This window comes from Chiloscyllium plagiosum, unplaced genomic scaffold, assembly GCF_037043375.1.
Source record: "Chiloscyllium plagiosum isolate Xiang-an unplaced genomic scaffold, Cpla_swu_hap1 HiC_scaffold_18, whole genome shotgun sequence".
Classification (NCBI taxonomy): Eukaryota; Metazoa; Chordata; class Chondrichthyes; order Orectolobiformes; family Hemiscylliidae; genus Chiloscyllium; species Chiloscyllium plagiosum.
The window spans coordinates 16,706,648-16,728,415 of NW_028270156.1; the positions used below are offsets into that span (position 1 = coordinate 16,706,648).

Sequence of the window (21,768 nt, forward strand, 5' to 3'; positions counted from 1 at the left end):
TCAGTGTGCAACAATCTCTGACACTTCTGTTTATCTGTCAGCCAAGGCTCCCTATTTGGATCAGATTAACAGCCCCAATCAGAGAACTCATATTCTGTGAGGTCCACCTGGCTGACCTCGTTACAATCACTACAGCTGGCAGGGTATTCAGCAAAAGTAATGTAATTGCATGTCAGGGAGAGATGGTTTGATTCTCTTTTGTTGCACATATAGATTAGTACAGCATAGAAATAAGCCACATAAGCTATCGAGGTTGTGCCAAATTGGACCTCAACTATCCCATACTACCTCTGCCTCACCACTAAAAGCCAAGTGCTACAATTCCTTCCCTAAAGAGTCACCTCCTTCTCCTTAAGGATCCTTCTTAAAATGACTTCTTTGATTAAGCTTTAATTTATACTTTTCTTCGGTTCATTATCAACTGATCATGCTTCTATGAAGCGCATCAGGATATTTTTCTATCTTAATGGTTCAGTATAAATTACAGTTGTCAATCTATTAAAATTTTATTGTGATTAACCTTGGAATTAAAATTTTTAATCACAATTATTCATGGGTTTTAACTGCAGCAATAATCTACTTTGCAAGGCAAAATGAGGGATCCATGAAGCAGCAGGTCTGCTGGGGCCCAAGACAAACAGAGGGATAGTCTGCAGCTGGCCTCAGGATCAATAATCATCGCCACTGACAAACACCGCTGCACTAACTCACAGCTATCTCCCTGGCAACCAGCTTACATTCACAGAAGGTAAACTTCAGACATGCCCAGAAGCTTAGGGTGAGTTGTACGGAAAGTTGCTGGCAATCCTGAGATATTCACAGCAGAATTTCTGCACCTAATGCATATGAAAAATTTTAACTAAGCAAAATTTACTGCATTAATCACTGGAGTTAGTTGTGATTAATTGGCAATCCTAATGCAAATGCAAGCTGTTGTTTAGTTATGAAGGTGAGTTATTTGAACGGGATTTCATGTATCCTTTAGGATCCGGCAAAGTACATTTGAGTTGCTTCACATGGTCATTTGTTTTGAAACGTAATATTCAAAAAAGTATCTTAGCCTAAGAACTGGCCATATAAATCTCACTTACTCAATACACATACTCTTAAATCAATCAGTGGAATAATGATAATGAGGAATATTAACTTTTATTTGATGAAGCTTGTTTGGCATTAAACTCATTGAGAATGCTATCATTCACATAATCCATAATATGTTTTATAATAACTTTGCAGATAGATAGTTGATATACATATAAATTAAAACCAAATGACATGAATCTTGTTGCTGGAGCACAGCATGTATTAACAGCTATAAATAACACTACAATTAATGCAGAAAGGTGTGATCACAGAATTTGAAATAAAACCTGTGTAAGGGCCAAGATGAATTCCTCACTCACTTTTCTGTTTCTAGTCTTTCGTGGGATGTTGGGCCTTGTTGACTAGGCCAGCATTTAATGCTCATCCTTAATTGCTCTCGAGACCATGATGGTGAGCTACTTTCCTGAACCAATGCAGTCCATGTAGTATAGGTACAGCCACAAAGCTGTTAGGGAAGAGATGCCAAGTCAGGAGCTTCCTGGTGCCCCCATGCATCTGCTGCCCCTGTCCTTCTAGACGGCAGGTTTGGAAGGTGCTATCGAAGGAACATTGCTGTGTTGCTGCAGTGCATTTGGATAAACATTGTTGCTACTGTTCATCAGTGGCAGAGGGAGTAAATGCTTGTGATCTGTTGCCAAAAAGCATGGATTACCTTGATGTGCAGTTTATTGAGTGTTGTTAAAGCTATATACTTCCAGACAAATGGTAAGCACACCTTCACAATGTTAATTTGTGCCTTGTAGATTCTGGGCAGCATGGGGAGTCAGGATCGGAGTTATTCATACCAGAACACCCAGCCTCTGACCTGCATCCTATCTGCTTTAAATAAAACATATAACTCGCAGTCACAGCCGGCTAAAGTTAATTATATTATGTTACAGGCACAAGGTTAATTAAAGGTGCATCAGAGAAGCATCTGGAACTGCTGTCTTCCATGCACATTTCCTTAGTTGCTGTTTGTGGGGGCTTGTGCACCATTATGGCCCCCATGTTTCCTTCCTTAAAACGTGGCTTTACTTCTTACTGGTTGTAAAGTACCTTTCAGCAACATAAGGTTATGAAGGACACTATGTAAATGCAAATATCTCTCTTTAAGCATATGAAAAAAAAGCAACCACAATTTTGATAGGCAGTCTTGTGCTAGCAAACACAAAGTCTCGTGGTGGAAAATATTATTTTTTTGTTGAGGAACATTCTCAACTGGAACATCTGTTGCATCACTTTGAAATTCTAAGTATTTTTCTCACCTGCCACTCCTTCTGAGTTTCTCCTTCCATTACCAACAAACACCCGTGGCTCAGTGGGATCCGGATTCTTTCTACATATGTGTAATCTCCTTTATCCTCCTGTGTGGAACAAAGGAAAAGATTATGTATCATAAGCATTCGGGAGTATAAATTACTGTTTCATTTAATGACCAGATACCTCCAACCACAGGCCAAAAGTCACTTTTCACTGTTTCCAATATTAGAAGTAAAAATTGAAAATACTAACTTTTCTCAATGCCCCTGTGTTCTCCTGGATTGCCAATTCATGGACACTCCAGGACAGTTCCAGAAGTTTGGTAAACTTAGTCCCAACGTTTTGGAAACTTTTGGAGACTCCAAAGCAACACGAGATTGATGCTACCACCCAGTCCTGAATTTCTCAGCCCACAATCATATCCCTCTAAGTAGAATTTATTATTTACTTCACCTAAGGCAAACAGAGAAGTAGACTTTTTAGCTTGCTCCATCACAGCTTCCACCTCATTGTACCAAATCCCATTCTCAGCAAGCAACAGGATACTGTACACACGATGACACAGAGAGTTAATGCTATTGTCACACATGCTTTCTGGAACCAACCAAAATAATGGCAATAAACACTTTCACTATAGTGACAGTGTGACAAATGTAAAAACTGCCCATCCACTCGTTGGCATTTGAGCTTCACAGGCTCAAAGCTACCCAGTCTGGTGTGTCTGTTTGTGGAATACATGAACTCCATAGACTTTACACAAATCAGGATGGATTAGGATGGTGGAAAAATGGAGAAACAGTGAAACTGAAAAATATAAACAGTGAGGATGAGAAATAAACATTAAAGTTACCTCAAAATGATAAAATCAATGGGAAACGAAGACGGAAAAGACAGAAAACAGAAAGTGCTGGAGAAACTCAGTAGGTCTGGCGGCATCTATGGAAAAGAGACAAAGTAGCCTTGAAAGGTTAACTCTGTTTCTCCACAGATCCTGCCAGAAAAGTAGGTAGCTTATAATGTAAATAAAGAAAAAAAGGATACTGCATTGCCTTTATACCAAATTATTTTACTATTTATTTTCCAAACTCAAACATTGGTGTTTGTAAGCCAGGAATACTATGATCTGATTCACCACTAGCTTCAGTTTCTTTTCTCACCAGGAGCAATTCCCCCCCCCCCCCACAGACATTGCATCCATTCTTGACACAGGCGTAAACCTGCAGTCAGACCTCAATCTTTCCCTGCCAAAATGTGTCTTCCTATAGCCAGCGACAGCCAGAACAGCATGCACACTACATTGACAAGATGTCTGTTCTCAGCACCTACAGCTGACTAAAGAGTGAAAGAACAGGCAATAGAACAGAAGGGGGAGACAATGCATGAAAGGTAAAGGTAAAGTTGCCATGGCTCTACCAGATTATAGGGCTACTCTGGCTACTCTGTCATTAGAAAGAGACTGATTTGGGTTATAATTGGTGGTGGTTTAACTGGAGAGTCATCATGCCTCAGGCAAGGGTAGAGGGTGAGAAGGAGGGTCCTTCATGGTTACCTCTGCCTATGTGGGAATTGCAACTGTGTTGCTGGTGTCACTCTGCATCGCAAACCAGCCATCCAGCCAACTGAACTAACCAAGCACGTAAAGAAAATGCAGAAAAGAGTTGCCATCAGCAATCACTCGCTAAAGAGTATGTCTGTCCACTGAGGAGTCTATGTCACTGAAACAGAAAAGCCAAACAGTGCAGAAAAGAGGTAGAAGGTGGGACAAAGAGGGAACAGATCAACATGAAAATGATACAAGAATGACAGACACATCAGACATATGGTGTGCAAAGCTACACAAGATTCATTAATATATCTCTTAAAAATTTTAGTGACTCAGGTTTTATGAGCTGCATAAAACTGTTCGATTTTAATGCTTTCCCCTAAGGTGGGTTAGGAGGCAAGAAGGCATTAATTGAGCAAGATGGTGGCAAGTAAGAGCATGGCTGCCTTCCTGCCTCTGCCCTGTTAAAATCCAGATGAAAGGCTTGTGGATGGTCTTCCTGCCCTGCCAATGAAGCTCCTTAAATAATTAACCCCAAAAGTGAGCCAATCAGTAGCAGGTGGGGAAGTATTGATGTAGGAAGGCGAAAAAGCCAAACATTGTTGCTCTGCTTGCACATTCCTGGATGGTTGAGTGACAGGGTTTCATGTACTGAGAATCATTTTCTGTCCTCGCTACAGTCTGAAAGCCCCGCTATAATTTCAAACTGTGATTCTTATCTCATGGTTACTCATTTTTGCACAAAGCTAAAGGACTGTGGATGCTGGATAAAAGAAACAAAACCAGAAATGGCTGAAAATACTCAGGAGGTCTGGCAGCATCTGTGGAGAATGTTCTGAGGAAGAGTCATTGGACTCTGAATGTTAACAGTGTTTTCTCTCTACAGATGCTGCCAGACCTGCTGTGTTTTCCAGTAATTTCTGATTTTATTACTTACATATGGCCTGGGATCTCTTGATGAAACTGGTGAGTGCATTGCTGGTGACTGCTAGTGTTCCTACAAGGGAGGGAAAAGGTCCCTCAATCAATTATCAATCCTGGGGAATACTGCTCCGTCAAAATTATGGTGGGCCTTCCCAGTAGGAAGCAGTGAAGGAGTCTTGCTTGCTCTTCAGCCAGAAGATGAAACCCCATCACCTGAGTTAAATACTTCTCAATTTGTTGAAAAGCAAGATTAAAACATCAGTTTGCCACATGAGCACAGCTTTCTTTGATCCATGATTAGTTAAGCTAATGAGGTAGAAATTTGATCACATGGTTATGTAGAGCTCCTTCTATTCCCAGGGATAGGTAATGCTAGTGGCTGAGTGAGGTATTCTTCAATGATATCACTCAAGTTTACTACGTGGGTCATGCAGCTAACAGCCCACAGCATTATTTACGCCATTGGGATATCTCCCTGGAATGGCGAACATAGAACAGTACAGCACAGAATAGGCCCTTCAGCCCACGATGTTGTGCTGACCACTGATCCTCATGTATGCACCCTCAAATTTCTGTGACCATATGCATGTCCAGTAGTCTCTTAAATGTCCCCAATGACCTTGCTTCCACAACTGCTGCTGGCAACGCATTCCATGCTCTCACAACTCTCTGTGTAAAGAACCCGCCTCTGACATCCCCTCTATACTTTCCTCCAACCAGCTTAAAACTATGTTAGTCATTTCTGCCCTGGGAAATAGTCTCTGGCTATCGACTCTATCTATGCCTCTCATTACCTTGTACACCTCAATTAGGTCAGCTCTCCTCCTCCTTTTCTCCAATGAAAAATGTCTGAGCTCAGTCAACCTCTCTTCATAAGATAAGCCCTCCAGTCCAGGCAGCAACCTGGTAAACCTCCTCTGAACCCTCTCCAAAGCATCCACATTTTTCCTATAATAGGGCAACCAGAACTGGATGCAGTATTCCAAGTGCAGTCTGACCAAAGTTTTATAGAGCTGCAACAAGATCTCACGACTCTTAAACTCAATCCCCCTGTTTATGAAAGCCAAAATACCATATGCTTTCTTAACAACCGTGTCCACTTGGGTGGCCATTTTAAGGGATCTATGTACCTGCACACCAAGATCCCTCTGTTCCTCCACACTGCCAAGAATCCTATCCTTAATCCTGTACTCAGCTTTCAAATTCAACCTTCCAAAATGCATCATCTCACATTTATCCAGGTTGAACTCCATCTGCCACCTCTCAGCCCATCTCTGCATCCTGTCAATGTCCCGCTGCAGCCTACAACAGCCCTCTATACTATCAACGACACCTCCAACCTTTGTGTCTGCAAGCTTGCTGACCCATCCTTCAATCCCCTCATCCAAGTCATTAATAAAAATTACAAACAGTAGAGGCCCAAGGACAGAGCCCTGTGGAACACCACTCACCATAGACTTCCAGGCAGAATATTTTCCTTCTACTACCACTCGTTGTCTTCTGTTGGCCAGCCAATTCTGTATCCAGACAGCTAAGTTCCTCTGTATCCCATTCCTCCTGACCTTCTGAATGAGCCTACCATGGGGAACCTTATCAAATGCCTTGCTGAAGTCCATATACACCACATCCACAGCTCGACCCTCATCAACCTTTCTAGTCACATCCTCAAAGAACTCGATAAGGTTTGTGAGGCATGACCTGCCCCTCACAAAGCCGTGTTGACTGCATTTAATCAAGTCATGCTCTTCCAGATGGTCATAAATCCTATCCCTCAGAATCCTTTCTAACACCTTGCAGACGACAGACGTGAGACTTACTGGTCTGTAATTGCCGGGGATTTCCCTATTTCCTTTCTTGAAGAGAGGAATTACATTTGCCTCTCTCCAGTCCTCAGGTACGACTCCAGTGGAGAGCGAGGATGCAAAGATCTTCGCAAGTGGCAAAGCAATTGCATTTCTCGTTTCTCAAAGCAGCCGATGACAAATCTGGTCCAGGCCTGGCGACTTGTCAATCTTAATGTTCATCTCTCCCAATGATTCTTTTTTCAATGGGTGAATGTCCTGACAGGCAATCAGGTGCATCAAACGCTGAGCAGTGGCTTAGGCGTTACAAGAGGTTGAAATGTTTAACGAGAGGAACAGTGGATTTTTCTGAATAGAAATAGAACTGTAAGTTACAACTTACACTTTATAGTATCAATATCTTCAATTATATGAATTAAAATAGTCATTCTGTTGTTTTAGTCTGTTTGAAATGGGATTTTCATTCAATATTTTCTGGCTTCATTTCAATAGGAGCTATACCAGTTATATTATAATTCACAGTGTTATTGATAACTGATAGTATAGATAACAATAAAAAAATGTAGCTTTCAGTGCATTCGGTTGGCAGTTGTCAAGTCATTTGGGTAAGAAGCCAAAATTATAATACATGTTTAAAGTTATATAAAAATCAATTTCAATCTCTTCCACTGATGCAAATCATCCCTTTAAAAATAAAATGAAAATGATAATGCTGGCCCATAACCAAAATATTTGAAGATAGTTATGTATTGTAGTGGTACTATGCATGGTTTTGTACCCTTAATCTCCACATACATGTCTCCATAAGGGAGACAGTGGTATAATGGCAATGCCACTGAAGTCGTAGTCCATAACTCCTGGCTAATACTCTGGGGACATGGGCTTGAATCCCATCACATTAAATCGTGAAATTTGAATTTAGTTTTGAAAAATTTGTAATAAAAAGCTAGTCTTTTGTTGTTGTAAACTAATGTTGTTCATTAATGTCCTTTATGGAAGAAAGTCTGCTGTCTTCTCCCCTATCTGACCTATATGCAGAACTACAGGAATATGGTTGACTCTTTACTGTCCTCTGGGTCATTAGGGATGGGCAACAAATGCTGGTCTAGCCAACAACAACCACACCTAATGAAAAAAGACTCAGTTATTCTGCTGAGAATAAGGGGAAAGAATGATAGTTCTTCAAAAGGGAGGTGAGTTAAAATGCAGAGAGATCCATTGGTTGGTTGCTCATGTGATTTTCAACAGATGCTTCAAAATTACACTGGGAAGGTTTAAGAACAGGAACCTGCCTCGAAGACAGATTGTGCATAATGTAGGAGATCCAAGAAAATACAGAAAAAAATTGAAGGCGTACCAACTTAAACAAAATAGAAGTTTGCAAGTATAGAAGTATGTTAAAATCTGAAGAATTTAAAATTTTCTATTATATTTCCAGTATCATCTCCAAATTTTTATAGATTGAAATTATTAACAAAAATCTATATTCAGCACCAGTGCTTCTTCTAACCACTAACTTCTTACAGTAAAAGACTGGTATTTTTAATCTACTAATATTAAACATGTCTTTTAATAAATATAACATACACAATTATAACTACTAACAGGCACGGGCTTCTTCAAAAGGAAGGCTGTGCTAAGCCTGGAGAGCACTGTTAAATTGCTACCATACAAATATACCAAATAAAATTCCTTTCTGCTAATTTAACAGAAATATTAACTCACTCAAAATAAAACAGGTTAACACAATTTCATAAACATAATAATGAATTTATAGTTTTTAATGGCATACTTCAAAGTTTTCATCATTTCACATTTGAGTATTCTATGAAAAACTGGACTACATTTTAACATTACTGATGAAATTGCCTCTCTTCATGGACATGATTGGACGAGTAAATGAGAAATAAGTCTTTACCAAGAAAGGGATGGAAATATTAGAGAACTAATCACACAAACAAATTTGGTTCAGTTGGCAACAGTCTTACCCATAAATCAACAGGTTCTGAGTTCAAGTCCTAACACATAACCTAACATCAGCTGACAATCCAATGTCTTAATTTCTGCTTTTAAACATGATCCACTGACAATATAGCACAGCTCAGTAATACAGCTTGATTAGCTGGATTCAAAAGCCACTGACACAGTTTGAAGAGCAGATGGGCACCTGTAGTGGTGGCCTTATTTATCCATCAAACAAAACTAAAATTGCTGTTTGTCTGGCCTTACTTGTAAACATGACAATTATCTGTAATAGTGGAAGGAACCTTCCAGAAATGTGAAATATGCTACATGATTGTTCTTTCCAGCAGTAATTTCACAAACCTAGAATAAAGCTTTTCACCCACAGTAGAAAAGTAGTGTGCACTTGGGATAGAGGTACAATAAATATATAACTAAAATGGAAAATAATTCAAATGATGAATGGGATGGTGGCAAAATTTTATCCCCTTCTATATCATGTATACCACACAAGGCATCCAACTCAATATCATATTAAATTTAGAAAAGAAAGCTCTTTCTCGTAGCATTGCCAGTCAAAATATGTTATGTCCTTGATCATAAGTGCTTATGCACTTACTGCTGAACAAACTAGTGGATCAATTAAATTAGATCTAGCATTAAAAATACCAGTGTTTCTACATGACCAGAAAGGTACCAGCTTGAACTATAGCTATGACGCCAAGGCAGCATTTGTGATATCAAGTTTGACAAGAGTATAGCATCAAGGGACCCTAGCAAATCTAGGGTCAATGAGAACTGGGGAAATATCTCCGCTGGTTGGAGTTCTTTCTCGCACAAAGGAAGAAGGTCGTGATTGTTAGAGGTCTGCCATTTCAAGATTTCATCAGGTGGTGTCCTGGGCCCAAACATCTTTAGTTTGGGCAGATAATAATTACTGGCCCAATCAGTGACAGCCACATCCGATGAATGAACTAAAAAGAAACTTTAGCTCACCACCCTGAGAAAAACAAACTGGTTTAACAAGTTCCCAAAAAGTAAATGTATATCAAACATTCAAAAAGTTTTAAGTGTCAGGTGGACATGGCTCACTACCAAAACTAATTTTGCACCACCAAGGACAGAGGAGCCATTCAGTAACAAGGGTGTGCTCTGTCTTTAATGAGTCTGTGAACAGCTACAACGTGCCCAAGAATTCCTACCCCTGTACCACTCCTACATCCCCTTTCATGGATCAATTTCTGTACTGGATCGTGCACTATAGCCAGTGCGAAGTAATTCATTTTCCAATCATGGATGTTGGACAGAATGTGTATTTGAACCCAGTTCACAGAGCCACTCAAATCAAATAATGAACAGCATTATGAAACACATTAAAATAACAAAAATAAATATTTGAACGTTATGTTCCTTTGCAAAACTGTGAATACGAAATTTTACCACAAGAATCCTGGTAAATTTTCTTTAAACTAGGTTGGGGGGCTATTGTAATTGAACAACTAAACAAATGCTAATTGTAATGAAATACTTAAGTTCTTAGGCAGATTACTGTTATTTAGTTATCTATGGGAAGGAACATATTCTTATTTCTTCCTTCAGAAAGGCTATTCAGAGATGTCTAATACATATATTTTAAACCAGCACTTTAATGCAGTTGCTATGGGAACCTTCAGCACCACAAGTTAGATTTTCCCTGTTATGTAATGCCACCCACACAATTTTCAGCAGCCGCATTGCTTTCCACTGGCAGGCGTTTAAAAAAACTATAGATTTTTCAGATTGTTTTTAAAGCAGCTTTGTCATGAAAATGCAAGTTTCAGATTTTGATCCATTTAGATTTTAAATAATGGGTTGTAAATATGGACTCTGAGACCATGTAAATTGAGTTAATGTTCACTTTTGATTTTATAAAGATATCCCATAACATTGGAACAATTAGTTGATACCAAGGATGTGGCATTCAAGCAACATTCATGCCTTTGGTGTACTTTAAATTGTTAATTGATTTCATTTAAAAACAATGCTAAGGCTATCAGGTGAAGGTGAAGGAGTTGTGTTTCTGATTGCAAGTAGTCCGATGGCATTCAGTTCCAACAACTGATGGGAGAAAGTGAGGAGTGCAGATGCTGGAGACCAGGGTCAAAAAGTGTGGGGCTAGAAAAGCACAGCCAGTCAGGCAGCATCCTGGGAGCAGGAGAGTCGACGTTTTAAGCATAAGCTCTTCAGCAAACATTCCTGATGAAGAGCTTACGCTCAAAACATCGACTCTCCTGCTCCTCGGATGCTGTCTGACTGGCTGTGCTTTTCCAGCACCACACTTTTTGACTCCCAAAACATTATGGTAATGCTGTGCCTTTAGTAAGCCTTTCAGCCTTCTCGTCCAGATTAACAATCGAGGTAGACTGCTAACTAATCACAATAATTACATTTGGAATTGATTAAATGAGAGAAACAGGTAAAAGTCAAACACTACATTTATTTTGCGTTACCTAAATAACACAGTGCACCTGGGATGTCTGCTGTTAATACTTCCGTTTTGTCATAGAGATGTACAACGTAGAAACAGATCCTTCAGTCCAACTCTTCCATGCCGACCAGATATCCTAACCTAATCTAGTCCCATTTGCCAGCACTGGGCCCACATCCCTCTGAACCCTTCCTATTTACCTTTGTTAAAATAAGTTTGTTTGCCAAAACTGAGTTGGCAGTTTGTGGTGACACGGTAACTCAGTGGTTAGCACTGCTGCCTCACAGCACCAGGGACCTGGTGGAGTTTGCACATTCTCCCTGTGTCTGTGTCAGTTTCCTCCCCATCCAAAGATGTACAGGTTAGGTGAATTGGCCATGCTAAATTGTCCCATAGTGTTCAGAGATGTGTAGGTTAGGTGCATTAGTCAGGGATAAATATAGGATAGGGGAATGGGTCTGGGTGGGTTACTCTTCAGAGGGTCGGTGTGGACTTATTGTGCCGAAGGGCCTGTTTCCATACTGTAGGGAATCTAATCTAATCAAAAAAGTACATTGATTCAAGCTTCATAAGTAATAACTACCTAGTGGCACTGAGACTTGATGCCATACTGACAGGTTCAAGGAACCGGATCTCAATTATTGCTGTCCTGCGACGTTCATAAGGAAAAGTGCAGGGAAGCCATTCAGTCTACCTATACTCATTCTTCCTGATGCCATCTAATTCTCTCTTTAGTGAATCTAAAGTTTTGTTTCCAGTCCCTTTCCTGAAAAAATATTGATTGTTGATCATATTTTGCGAGAAAAGCCACATCACTTAAGTTTTAAACTTCCCTCAGAGCAGCTTAAACCTCACCTTTGGTCAGCTTAATCATGACTTAACTTGAAACAGTGTGCAGGATTCGTGCTTTCTATTCCACTCAGTACCCTCCTATTTATTGTTTTCAATGCTAAAGAAGTTGAAGCTTTTCAAAATTCAATACCCTGACAGAAGTGTTTGCCTTCTGGTCCATCACAACATCATTCCGAAGTTGGATACTTTAATTTCTCATTTGAAGCGTAATCTCATGGGAGGCAATATCTTAGTGAACTGAAACTCAGACAATGTTCTGGGGACCTGGGTTTGAATGCCACTATAGCAGAAGGTGGAATTTGAATTCAATGTAAAAGAGCTGGCATTAAGAATCAACTTATGCCCATGAAACCATTGTCAGAAAAAGCCATTTGGTCCACAAATGTCCTTCAAAGAAGGAAATTTGCCATCCTCACATGGTCTGGCCTATGTGGGACACGAGAGCCACAACAATGTAGTTGACTCTTAACTGCTCTCTAATATGGTCTAGCAAGCCGCTGAATCGTATCAATCGCTACAAAATCTCAACAAAGAAATGAAACTGGATGGAATGCTTGGAATTGACCTTTGCTCCAGAAAAGACGATGTACTGTGGTTGGGAGATTTCAATGTCCACTATCAAGAGTGGCTTGGCAGCAGCACTACTAATCGAGCTTGTTGGGTTCTAAGCAGCATAGCTGCTAGATTAGGTCTGCGGCAGGCGGTGAGAGAATTTAAAAAAGACAGAAAAATCTTACTTAACCTCATCCTCATTAATCTGCTGGCTGCAGATGCATCCTGACAATATCAGTAAGAGTGACCACTGCACAGTCATTGTGGAGACAAAGTCTGGCCTTCATAATGTCAACACCCTCCAACATGCTGTGTGGCACTATCACTGTGCTAAATTGGACAGACTTTGAACAGATCTAGCAACTCAAGTCTGGGCATCCATGAAGCACTGTGGGCCATCAGCAGCAGAGCAGGATACAGAAGAGTATGCCAAAAGCAACACCAGGCATACGTAAAAATGAGGTGTCAACCTGGTGAAGCAACCAAACAGGACTACTTACATGTCAAACGGCATAAACAGCATGTGATAGACAGAGTTAAATGGTCCCACATCCAACAGATCAGATATAATTTCTTTAGTCCTGCCACACCCAGTGGTGGACCATTAAACAACTCACTGGAGGAGGCTGCTCCACAAATATTCCCATCTTTAACAATAGAAGACCCAAAACATCAGTACAAAAGATAAGACTGAAGCATTCGCAGCAATTTTCAGGTAGAATTGTTGAGTGGATGATCCAACTCAATTCACTTTATGTGATACTAAGAAATGTTTGGGGGGCTATGGGGCCTGACAACATTCCAGCAATAGTACTGAAGACTTGTGCTCGAGAACCTCCACCTGCTCAGCAATAACCTGCTCAATGATGCCCAGTTTGGGTTCCACTAAGGTCATTCAACTCCTGACCTCATTACAGCTTTGGTTCAAACATGGACAAAAGAGCTGAATTCCAGAGATGAGGTGAGAGTGACAGCCCTTGACATCAACACCGCAAACAACCGAGTGTGGCATCAAGGATCCTTGGCAAGACTGAATTCAATGGGTTTCAAGAAACAAAATCTCCCCTGGTTGTGACCTGGCACTAATGAAGATGGTTGTGGTTGTTAAAGGTCAGTCATCTCAGTTCCAAGCCATCCCTGCAGGATTTTTTCAGGTTAATGTCCTAGACCCAACCATCTTCTGCTCCATATGAACTTCCCTCCATCATATTGACAGAAGTGGGGATGTTCACCTATTACTGCACAATGTTCAGCACAGTTCACAATTCCTTGGATACAGAGCAGTCCATGTTTAAATACACAAAGATCTGGACAATATCCAGGATTGGGCTGACAACTGATAAGGAACACTCACACCACATAAATTTCCTGATGAAGGGCTTATGCCCAAAACGTCAATTCTCCTGCTCCTCAGATGCTGCCTGACCTGCTGTGCTCTTTCAGTACCACACTCTCGACTCACACCACACAAATGCCAGGCAAAGACCATCTCCAATTAGAGACAGGCTAACTATTGCCTCTTGACATTAAATGGTGTTACTCTCACTGAATACCCCACTATCAACATTCTTAAGATTACCATTAACCAGAAACTTAACTTCACTCACCAAATAAGCACAGTGGCTACATGATCGAATGAGAGGCTAGTAATACTGCAATATGTAGCTTTCCTTCTAAATCCATAAAGCCTGTCCACCATCTACAAGACATATGTCTGGAGTATGATGGAATACTCACCACCTGCCTGGATGGATGCGGCTCCAGCAACACCAAAGAAGCTCGACACCACCCAGGACAAAGCAACACATTTGATTGGCACCACATCCACAAGCACCCACTCCCTCCAGCAGGGATGATTAGCAGCAGCAGTGTGGACTGATCTGTGTACTACAAGATGCACTGCAGAAATTCACCAAGATCCTTAGAAAGCACTTTCCAAATCCATGACTACTACAAGTACAGGTACGAGGGCAGGAGATACACCGGAACATTTTATTTGTTTTGTTTTCTTTCCTCTAGCTATATTTTAAAGGATTCTGTTTAACCTCTATGACATGAAACTATACTTCCAGTTTTGATTTCTGTGCACGCCAGTTTGTTCTCCAGTCTTATCAAATGAGGCGTATGTACATTTCTAAGTTCAAAATGTATCATTCCCTTTTCTCAGCAATAGCCCACAATTCCTATCTTTCTATCCTGCTTTCCAGTTTCTGCTCTGATTCATTTTTCTTCATTCATTTTGGGCGACACGATGGCACAGTGGCTAGCACTGCTGCCTCGCAGCGCCAAGAGACCCGGGTTCAATTCCCTCCAAAGGCGACTGTGTGTGGAGATTGCACATTCTCCCCGTGTCTGCGTGGGTTTCCTCCGGGTGCTCTGGTTTCCTCCCACAATCCAAAAATGTGCAGGTTAGGTGAATTGGCCATGCTAAATTGCCCGTAGTGTAAGATGAAGGGGTAAAGGTAGGAGAATGGGTTTGGGGGGGTTACGCTTCGGCGGGTCGGTGTGGACTTGCTGGGCCGAAGGCCCTGTTTCCATACTGTAAGTAATCTAATCTAAAAAAAACCCTGCAAGTTCCCCCTCCAATTCACTCACCATTCTGACTTGAAAATATACCATTTGGTGTTGCTAGGTTAAAATCATGGGGAATTACCTCCCTGCAGCATGTGGACAGCAGCAGCACAAGAAGACAGCTCATCACCACCTTTTCAAGGACAATAAATGCTGGCCCAACCACACCACCCTCCTCCCGTGAGTGAATAAAAAAAAAAATCTACTGACGTACAACACAACTAAGTATTATTTGCTTTATTATCTAGACCTGCAGTTATCTATATATAATTACTACTTCTTGAAAAAGCAGAAAACTTGAACTTACGACTTTCCAGTATATCTAAATTCGCCAAGGGCGCTACAGTTGGGAAGTCGAGGAGGTGGAGGAGAAAGAAGAGTGTGATAAAAGAAGAAATTGATTTTACATGGAAACCAGGAGGGTCCTGAAAGCATTGTTGCTGAAATAGATTTACAAAATTTCTTTGGAGAGAGGGAAGGCCAAAAAATAGAAGATTAAAAATGAAAATACTTGTAAAATAATATGGGAAAAGAAACAGAAAAGAAGTGGTATTGAGACTGGCTCTAATGCAATGAGGGGTACGTCGGCTTCCAAGAGATCAATTGTGTTAGGGAATTCTGTAGTCAGAGGTACACACAGACGTTTCTGTGGCCAGCAGAGAAAAAGCAGAATGGTGTGTTGTTTCCCTGGTGCCAGGATCAAGGATATCTCAGAGAGGGTACAGAATGTTCTCACAGGGGAGAGGGACCAGCAGGAGGTCATTGTCCACATTGGAACCAACGACATTGGAAGGGAAAAGGTTGAGACTCTGAAGGGAGATAACAGAGAGTTCGGCAGAAATTTAAAAAGGAGGTCCTCAAGGGTGGTAATATCTGGATTACCCCTGGTGCTACGAGCTAGTGAGGGCAGGAATAGGAGGATAGAGCAGATGAATACATGGCTGAGGAGCTGGTGTATGGGAGAAGGATTCATGTTTTTGGATCATTGGAATCTCTTTTGGGGTAGAAGAGACCTGTACAAGAAGGACGGATGCATCTAAATTGGAAGGGGACTAATATACTGGCAGGGAAATTTGCTAGAATTGCTTGGGTGTATTTAAACTAGTAAGGGAGATAGTGAGGAAAGAGTTCGATCTGAGACGGATACAGCTGAGAACAGAAGTGAGTCAAACAAACAGTCATGGTAGGCAGGGACAAGGTAGGACTAATAAATTAAACAGCATTTATTTCAATGCAAGGGGCCTAACAGGAAGGCAGATGAACTCAGGGCATGGTTAGGAACATGGGACTGGGATATCATAGCAATTATGGAAACATGGCTCAGGGATGGGCAGGACTGGCAGCTTAATGTTCCAGGATACAAATGCTACAGGAAGGATAGAAAGGGAGGCAAGAGAGGAGGGCAAGTGGCATTTTTGATAAGGGATAGCATTACAGCTGTGCTGGGGGAGGATATTCCTGGAAATACATCCAGGGAAGTTATTTGGGTGTAACTGAGAAATAAGAAAGGGATGATCATCTTATTGGGATTTTATTATAGACCCCCTAATAGTCAGAGGGAAATTGAGAAACAAACTTGTAAGGAGATCTCAGCTATCTGTAAGAATAATAGGGCAGTTATGGTAGGGGATTTTTACTTTACAAACTTCGACTGGGACTGCCATAGTGTTAAAGGTTTAGATGGAGAGGAATTTCTTAAGTGTGTACAAGACAATTTTCTGATTCAGTGTGTGGATGTACTTGACCTACTCTTGGGAAATAAGGCAGGGCAGGTGACTGAGGTGTCATTGGGGGAGCACTTTGGGGCCAGCGACCATAATTCCATAATTATATTTGTTTTAAAATAGTGATGGAAAAGGATAGACCAGATCTAAAAGTTGAAGTTCTAAATTGGTGAAAAGCCAATTTTGACGGTATTAGGCAAGAACTTTCAAAAGCTGATTGGGAGTGGGAGATGTTCGCAGGTAAAGGGATGGCTGGAAAATGAGAAGCCTTCAGAAATGAGATAACGAGAATCCAGAGAAAGTATATTCCTGTCAGGGTGAAAGGCAAGGCTGGTAGGTATAGGGAATGCTGGGTGACTAAAGAAATTGAGGGTTTGGTTAAGAAAAAGAAGAAATCATATGTCAGGTATAGACAGGATAGATCGAGTGAATCCTTAGAAGAGTATAAAGAAAGTAGGAGTATACTCAAGAGGGAAATCAGGAGGGCAAAACGGGGACATGAGATAGCTTTGGCAAATAGAATTAAGGAGAATCCAAAGGGTTTTTACAAATATATTAAGGACAAAAGGGTAACTAGGGAGAGAATAGAGCCCCTCAAAGATCAGCAAGGCTGCCTTTGTGTAGAGCCACAGAAAATGGGGGAGATTCTAAATGAATATTTTGCATCATTATTTACTGTGGAAGAAATAGACTGTAGGGAAATGTCCAGAAATGTCCAGATTACAGAGGAGGAAGTGCTGGATGTCTTGAAATGGTTAAAAGTGGATAAATCCCCAGGACCTGATCAGGTGTACCCGAGAACTCTATTGGAAGCTAGAGAAGTGGGCCTCTTGCTGAGATATTTGTATCATCGATAGTCACAGGTGAGATGCCGCAAGACTGGAGTTTGGCAAATGTGGTGCCACTGTTTAAGAAGGGTGGTAATGACAAGCCAGGGAACTATAGACCGGTGAGCCTGACCTCGGTGGTGGGCACGTTGTTGGAGGGAATCCTGAGGGACAGGATGTACATGTACTTGGAAAGGCAAGGACTGATTAGGGATAGTCAACATGGCTTTGTGTGTGGGAAATCATGTCTCACAAACTTGTTTGAGTTTTTTGAAGAAGTAACAAAGAAGATTGATGAGGGCAGAGCAGTAGATGTGATCTATATGGACTTCAGTAAGGCGTTCAACAAGGTTCCCCATGGGAGACTAATTAGCAAGGTTAGATCTCATGGAATACAGGGAGAACTAGCCATTTGGATAGAGAACTGGCTCAAAGGTAGAAGACAGAGGGTGGTGGTGGAGGGTTGTTTTTCAGACTGGAGGCCTGTGACCAGTGGAGTGCCACAAGGATCAGTGCTGGGCCCTCTACTTTTTGTCATTTACACAAATGATTTGGATGCGAGCATAAAAGATACAGTTAGTAAGTTTGCAGATGACACCAAAGTTGGAGATGTAGTTGACAGCGAAGAGGGTTACCTCAGATTACAACAGGATCTTGACCAGATGGGCCAATGGGTTGAGAAGTGGCAGATGGTGTTTAATTCATATAAATTTGAGATGCTGCATTTTGGGAAAGCAAATCTTAGCAGGACTTTAATGGTAAGGTCCCAGGGAGTGTTGCTGAACAAAGAGACCTTGGAGTGCAGGTTCATACCACCTTGAAAGTGGAGTCAAAGGAAGATAGGATAGTGAAGGCGGCGTTTGGTATGCTTTCCTTTATTGGTCAGAGTATTGAATACAGGGGTTGGGAGGTCATGTTGCGGCTGTACAGGACATTGGTTAGGCCACTGTTGGAATATTGCGTGCAATTCTGGTCTCCTTCCTATCGGAAAGATGTTGTGAAACTTGAAAGGGTTCAGAAAAGATTTACAAGGATGTTGCCAGGGTTGGAGGATCTGAGCTTCAGGGAGAGGCTGAACACGCTGGGGCTGTTTTTCCTGGAGCGTCAGAGGCTGAGGGGTGACCTTATAGAGGTTTACAAAATTATGAGGGGCATGGATAGGATAAATAGACAAAGTCTTTTCCCTGGGGTCGGGGAGTCCAGAACTAGAGGACATAGGTTTAGGGTGAGAGGGGAAAGATATAAAAGAGACCTAAGGGGCAATGTTTTCATGCAGAAGTTGGTACGTGTATGGAATGAGCTGTCAGAGGATGTGGTGGAGGCTGGTACAATTGCAACAGTTAAGAGGCATTTGGATGGGTATGGAGGGATATGGGGAGAAAGTGAGGTCTGCAGATGCTGGAGATCAAAGTTGAAACTTTATTGCTGGAACAGCACAGCAGGTCAGGCAGCATCCAGGGAACAGGAGATTCGACGTTTCGGGCACAGGCCCTTCTTCAGGAATGTTTCCTGAAGAAGGGCCTGTGCCCGAAACGTCGAATCTCCTGTTCCCTGGATGCTGCCTGACCTGCTGTGCTGTTCCAGCAATAAAGTTTCAACATGGAGGGATATGGGCCGGGTGCTGGCAGGTGGGACTAGATTGGGTTGGGATATCTGGTCGACATGGACGGGTTGGACCGAAGGGTCTGTTTCCATGCTGTACACCTCTATGACTCTATGGCTCTAAGTTAAGTAAAACAGGCAAGAAAGCAAAGCGAAGAGAGCACTCGGTACAGTGCATCCCTCTATCATGCTGTGTTAACACAACAATATTGCAATTATGCAGCTTTTCCTTGAGGTTTCTCCCTGTCTGGTTAATATCACATAACAATAAATTCAGAAAAATAAATAATTTTAGCCTGAGATCCCATCTCACTGAGGAGTGTTCACATCCAACAGCTTGTTCATATTTTTACAGCTGTGGCAAATTGCAGTGCAGCAGCGGAGTTCATCCACAACATTCTAAAACAATCAACATTCCAAAAAAAAATTGCTTCACCACATTTCTCAATATTAACAGATCTTTAAAAGAATTCTGGAATCCGGATTCAGATCTGCATCTTTGTCAAATACAATTTTTTTTTGTTAATCTAGACCTTATTGGTGTACCAAGTCTTATTGAAATTTGTCCATTCTTTTTAAAAATGTATTGATTAAAAACAAACAGAGTGATGAACAGGGGCAAAAAATTAACCTTGAATACCCTAAGTAGCAGAGGTGATAAAGAACAAAACTGGAGAAAGTGTATGTGTACATTTAGGGAAAGGAAATTCCAGGATCAAGCAATAATGAATAACTCTGCTATCAACTGAACAAAAGGTCATAGAGAGCAGCAGTGTCAAAAACCAATAGAAATCTGAAAAATTGGCAGATACAAATTAGAATGAAGGTATGTGTTTATCACTATGATAAGGTGCCAAAGTCCACATAAGACCATAGACATCTCTGTCCATTACTAAGAGACAATTATGTTTAGTTTTAGGGTAACCATGTGTGGGCTAAGGTGAGACAGGAGGGCTTTATGAACAACCATAGCCAGTAGAGATTGAATCTATACTGTTGCCTTCATACTGCATCACACTCGCATCATCTAGCCAACTCAGCTGAATAACTTGCCCATGAAAAGGATGAGAAATGTAAAATCAACTGTATTGGCAATTAGCAACATGGTATAGACAGTTGAGTTTTGAACTCATGGGAATTCGTGTTGGAGTATGGGAATGAAACTCTTCCCTAAGGAGGCCAAGACTGTGGATCACTGGGTTCAACCTAAACATATAACCGGGAAGTGGAATCGAATTAGATGTTAGGGTTCGGAGCTTCTACTTTATACAAGTAAATGGTATTAATTGGAAGTTATTTATTATTTTGTAAATATTTCAAGATTTTTTACAAAGTAGTTTAAAAGCCAAAATCAAAATCCTACACTTGAAATTGTTCACTAGGTTAAAAAGATTGCAGGTTTTTAATTAAGTTTATATAGATTCCTAACGATTGTTAAAATAAATGGATAAGAAATGGGCCAAGTTTGGACTTAGGTCTGAATCCATGCTGAAAGATTCCAAAACTGGTTGATGAGTCAGTTTATTGGTTTAATGATGAATAAAGCTCTTTTTCAAAAGGGATAGCCATTATGAGAAATGCATCGAGGACAATTTTTTTTAAAGCAACAAAATCCACATGCTATATCTGCTAATCAAATATATTTGTTGTAATCTAGAAACAAAATGAAGATGCACTAAGTTCTTATATTCATTGAACAATCACTGTTCACATTTCCACAGAATGGTTCCAGTTAGTTACAGACCTGGTTAGTCAACAACTACCAGTCAAGACCAGCTGAAAATGCAGGATTACCATGAAATCTTGCAGGCAGCTTTGTAAAAAAACTTGATCATCTTAGCTATACTTCAAAATTGAAAAATTACAACAACTTTGGTTACAATTTTTATGACTATTAGTAATGTACTGCACTAACTTTTGGAAAGTTCATACCAAGTGCACTAAAGAGCAATAAAAGAAAGTTCTTAAATCTCCCTTAATATTAGAAATTCCACAAAAATACAATCACTCAAGAACCTTTGATAAGTTTTTCATTATTAAAAAGCCATAACACAAAGTTTGGTTGATGCGAAAAGGAGTTCCACTATTGGAGTTGTTTTCTCTTTTAAAAATTGTTTGTTTCATGTGGCATTAAAATGTCAAACATGTTTTCACTGTTTAAAATTTAAGTGTTGATGACATCGCTGCTTTGCATAAAGACCAAAGTAACATGGAGAAGCTGAACTATAAAGAACCTCATAAGGTTGAATATATCTAGTAAATTCTGGTGTGCATATAAATGATGCTCCCAAATATCAAAATAATTTACACATCTTAGCTGGTTCTGTCAGTCATCAGCCTTCAAGTTTCGACACAAAAATATTCAAAAATTCAATACAAAAAAATGACAAGTTTAGAGTCCTCTGATAAAGATTTAACTTGAAATTAAATACTTTTGTTTTATATCTTCAACACAATATCCTGCAGATCATAGGATCATACAATCATAGAGATTTACAGCACGGAAACAGACCCTTTGGTCCAACCGACCAGATATCCCAACCCAATCTAATCCCACCTGCCAGCACCCGGCCCATATCCCTCCAAACTCTTCCTA

General features: G+C 40.7%; 1 protein-coding gene across 1 annotated transcript in view; it reads right to left on the reverse strand.

Moving 5' to 3' along the window:
* alkbh3 (alkB homolog 3, alpha-ketoglutarate dependent dioxygenase) overlaps nucleotides 1-21,768 on the reverse strand; it is a 73,732-nt gene that overhangs the window by 4,321 nt on the left and 47,643 nt on the right. Inside the window, 1 exon segment of the mRNA XM_043705474.2 lies at nucleotides 2,352-2,450. Within this exon segment, the coding sequence (XP_043561409.2) occupies nucleotides 2,352-2,450 (99 nt within the window).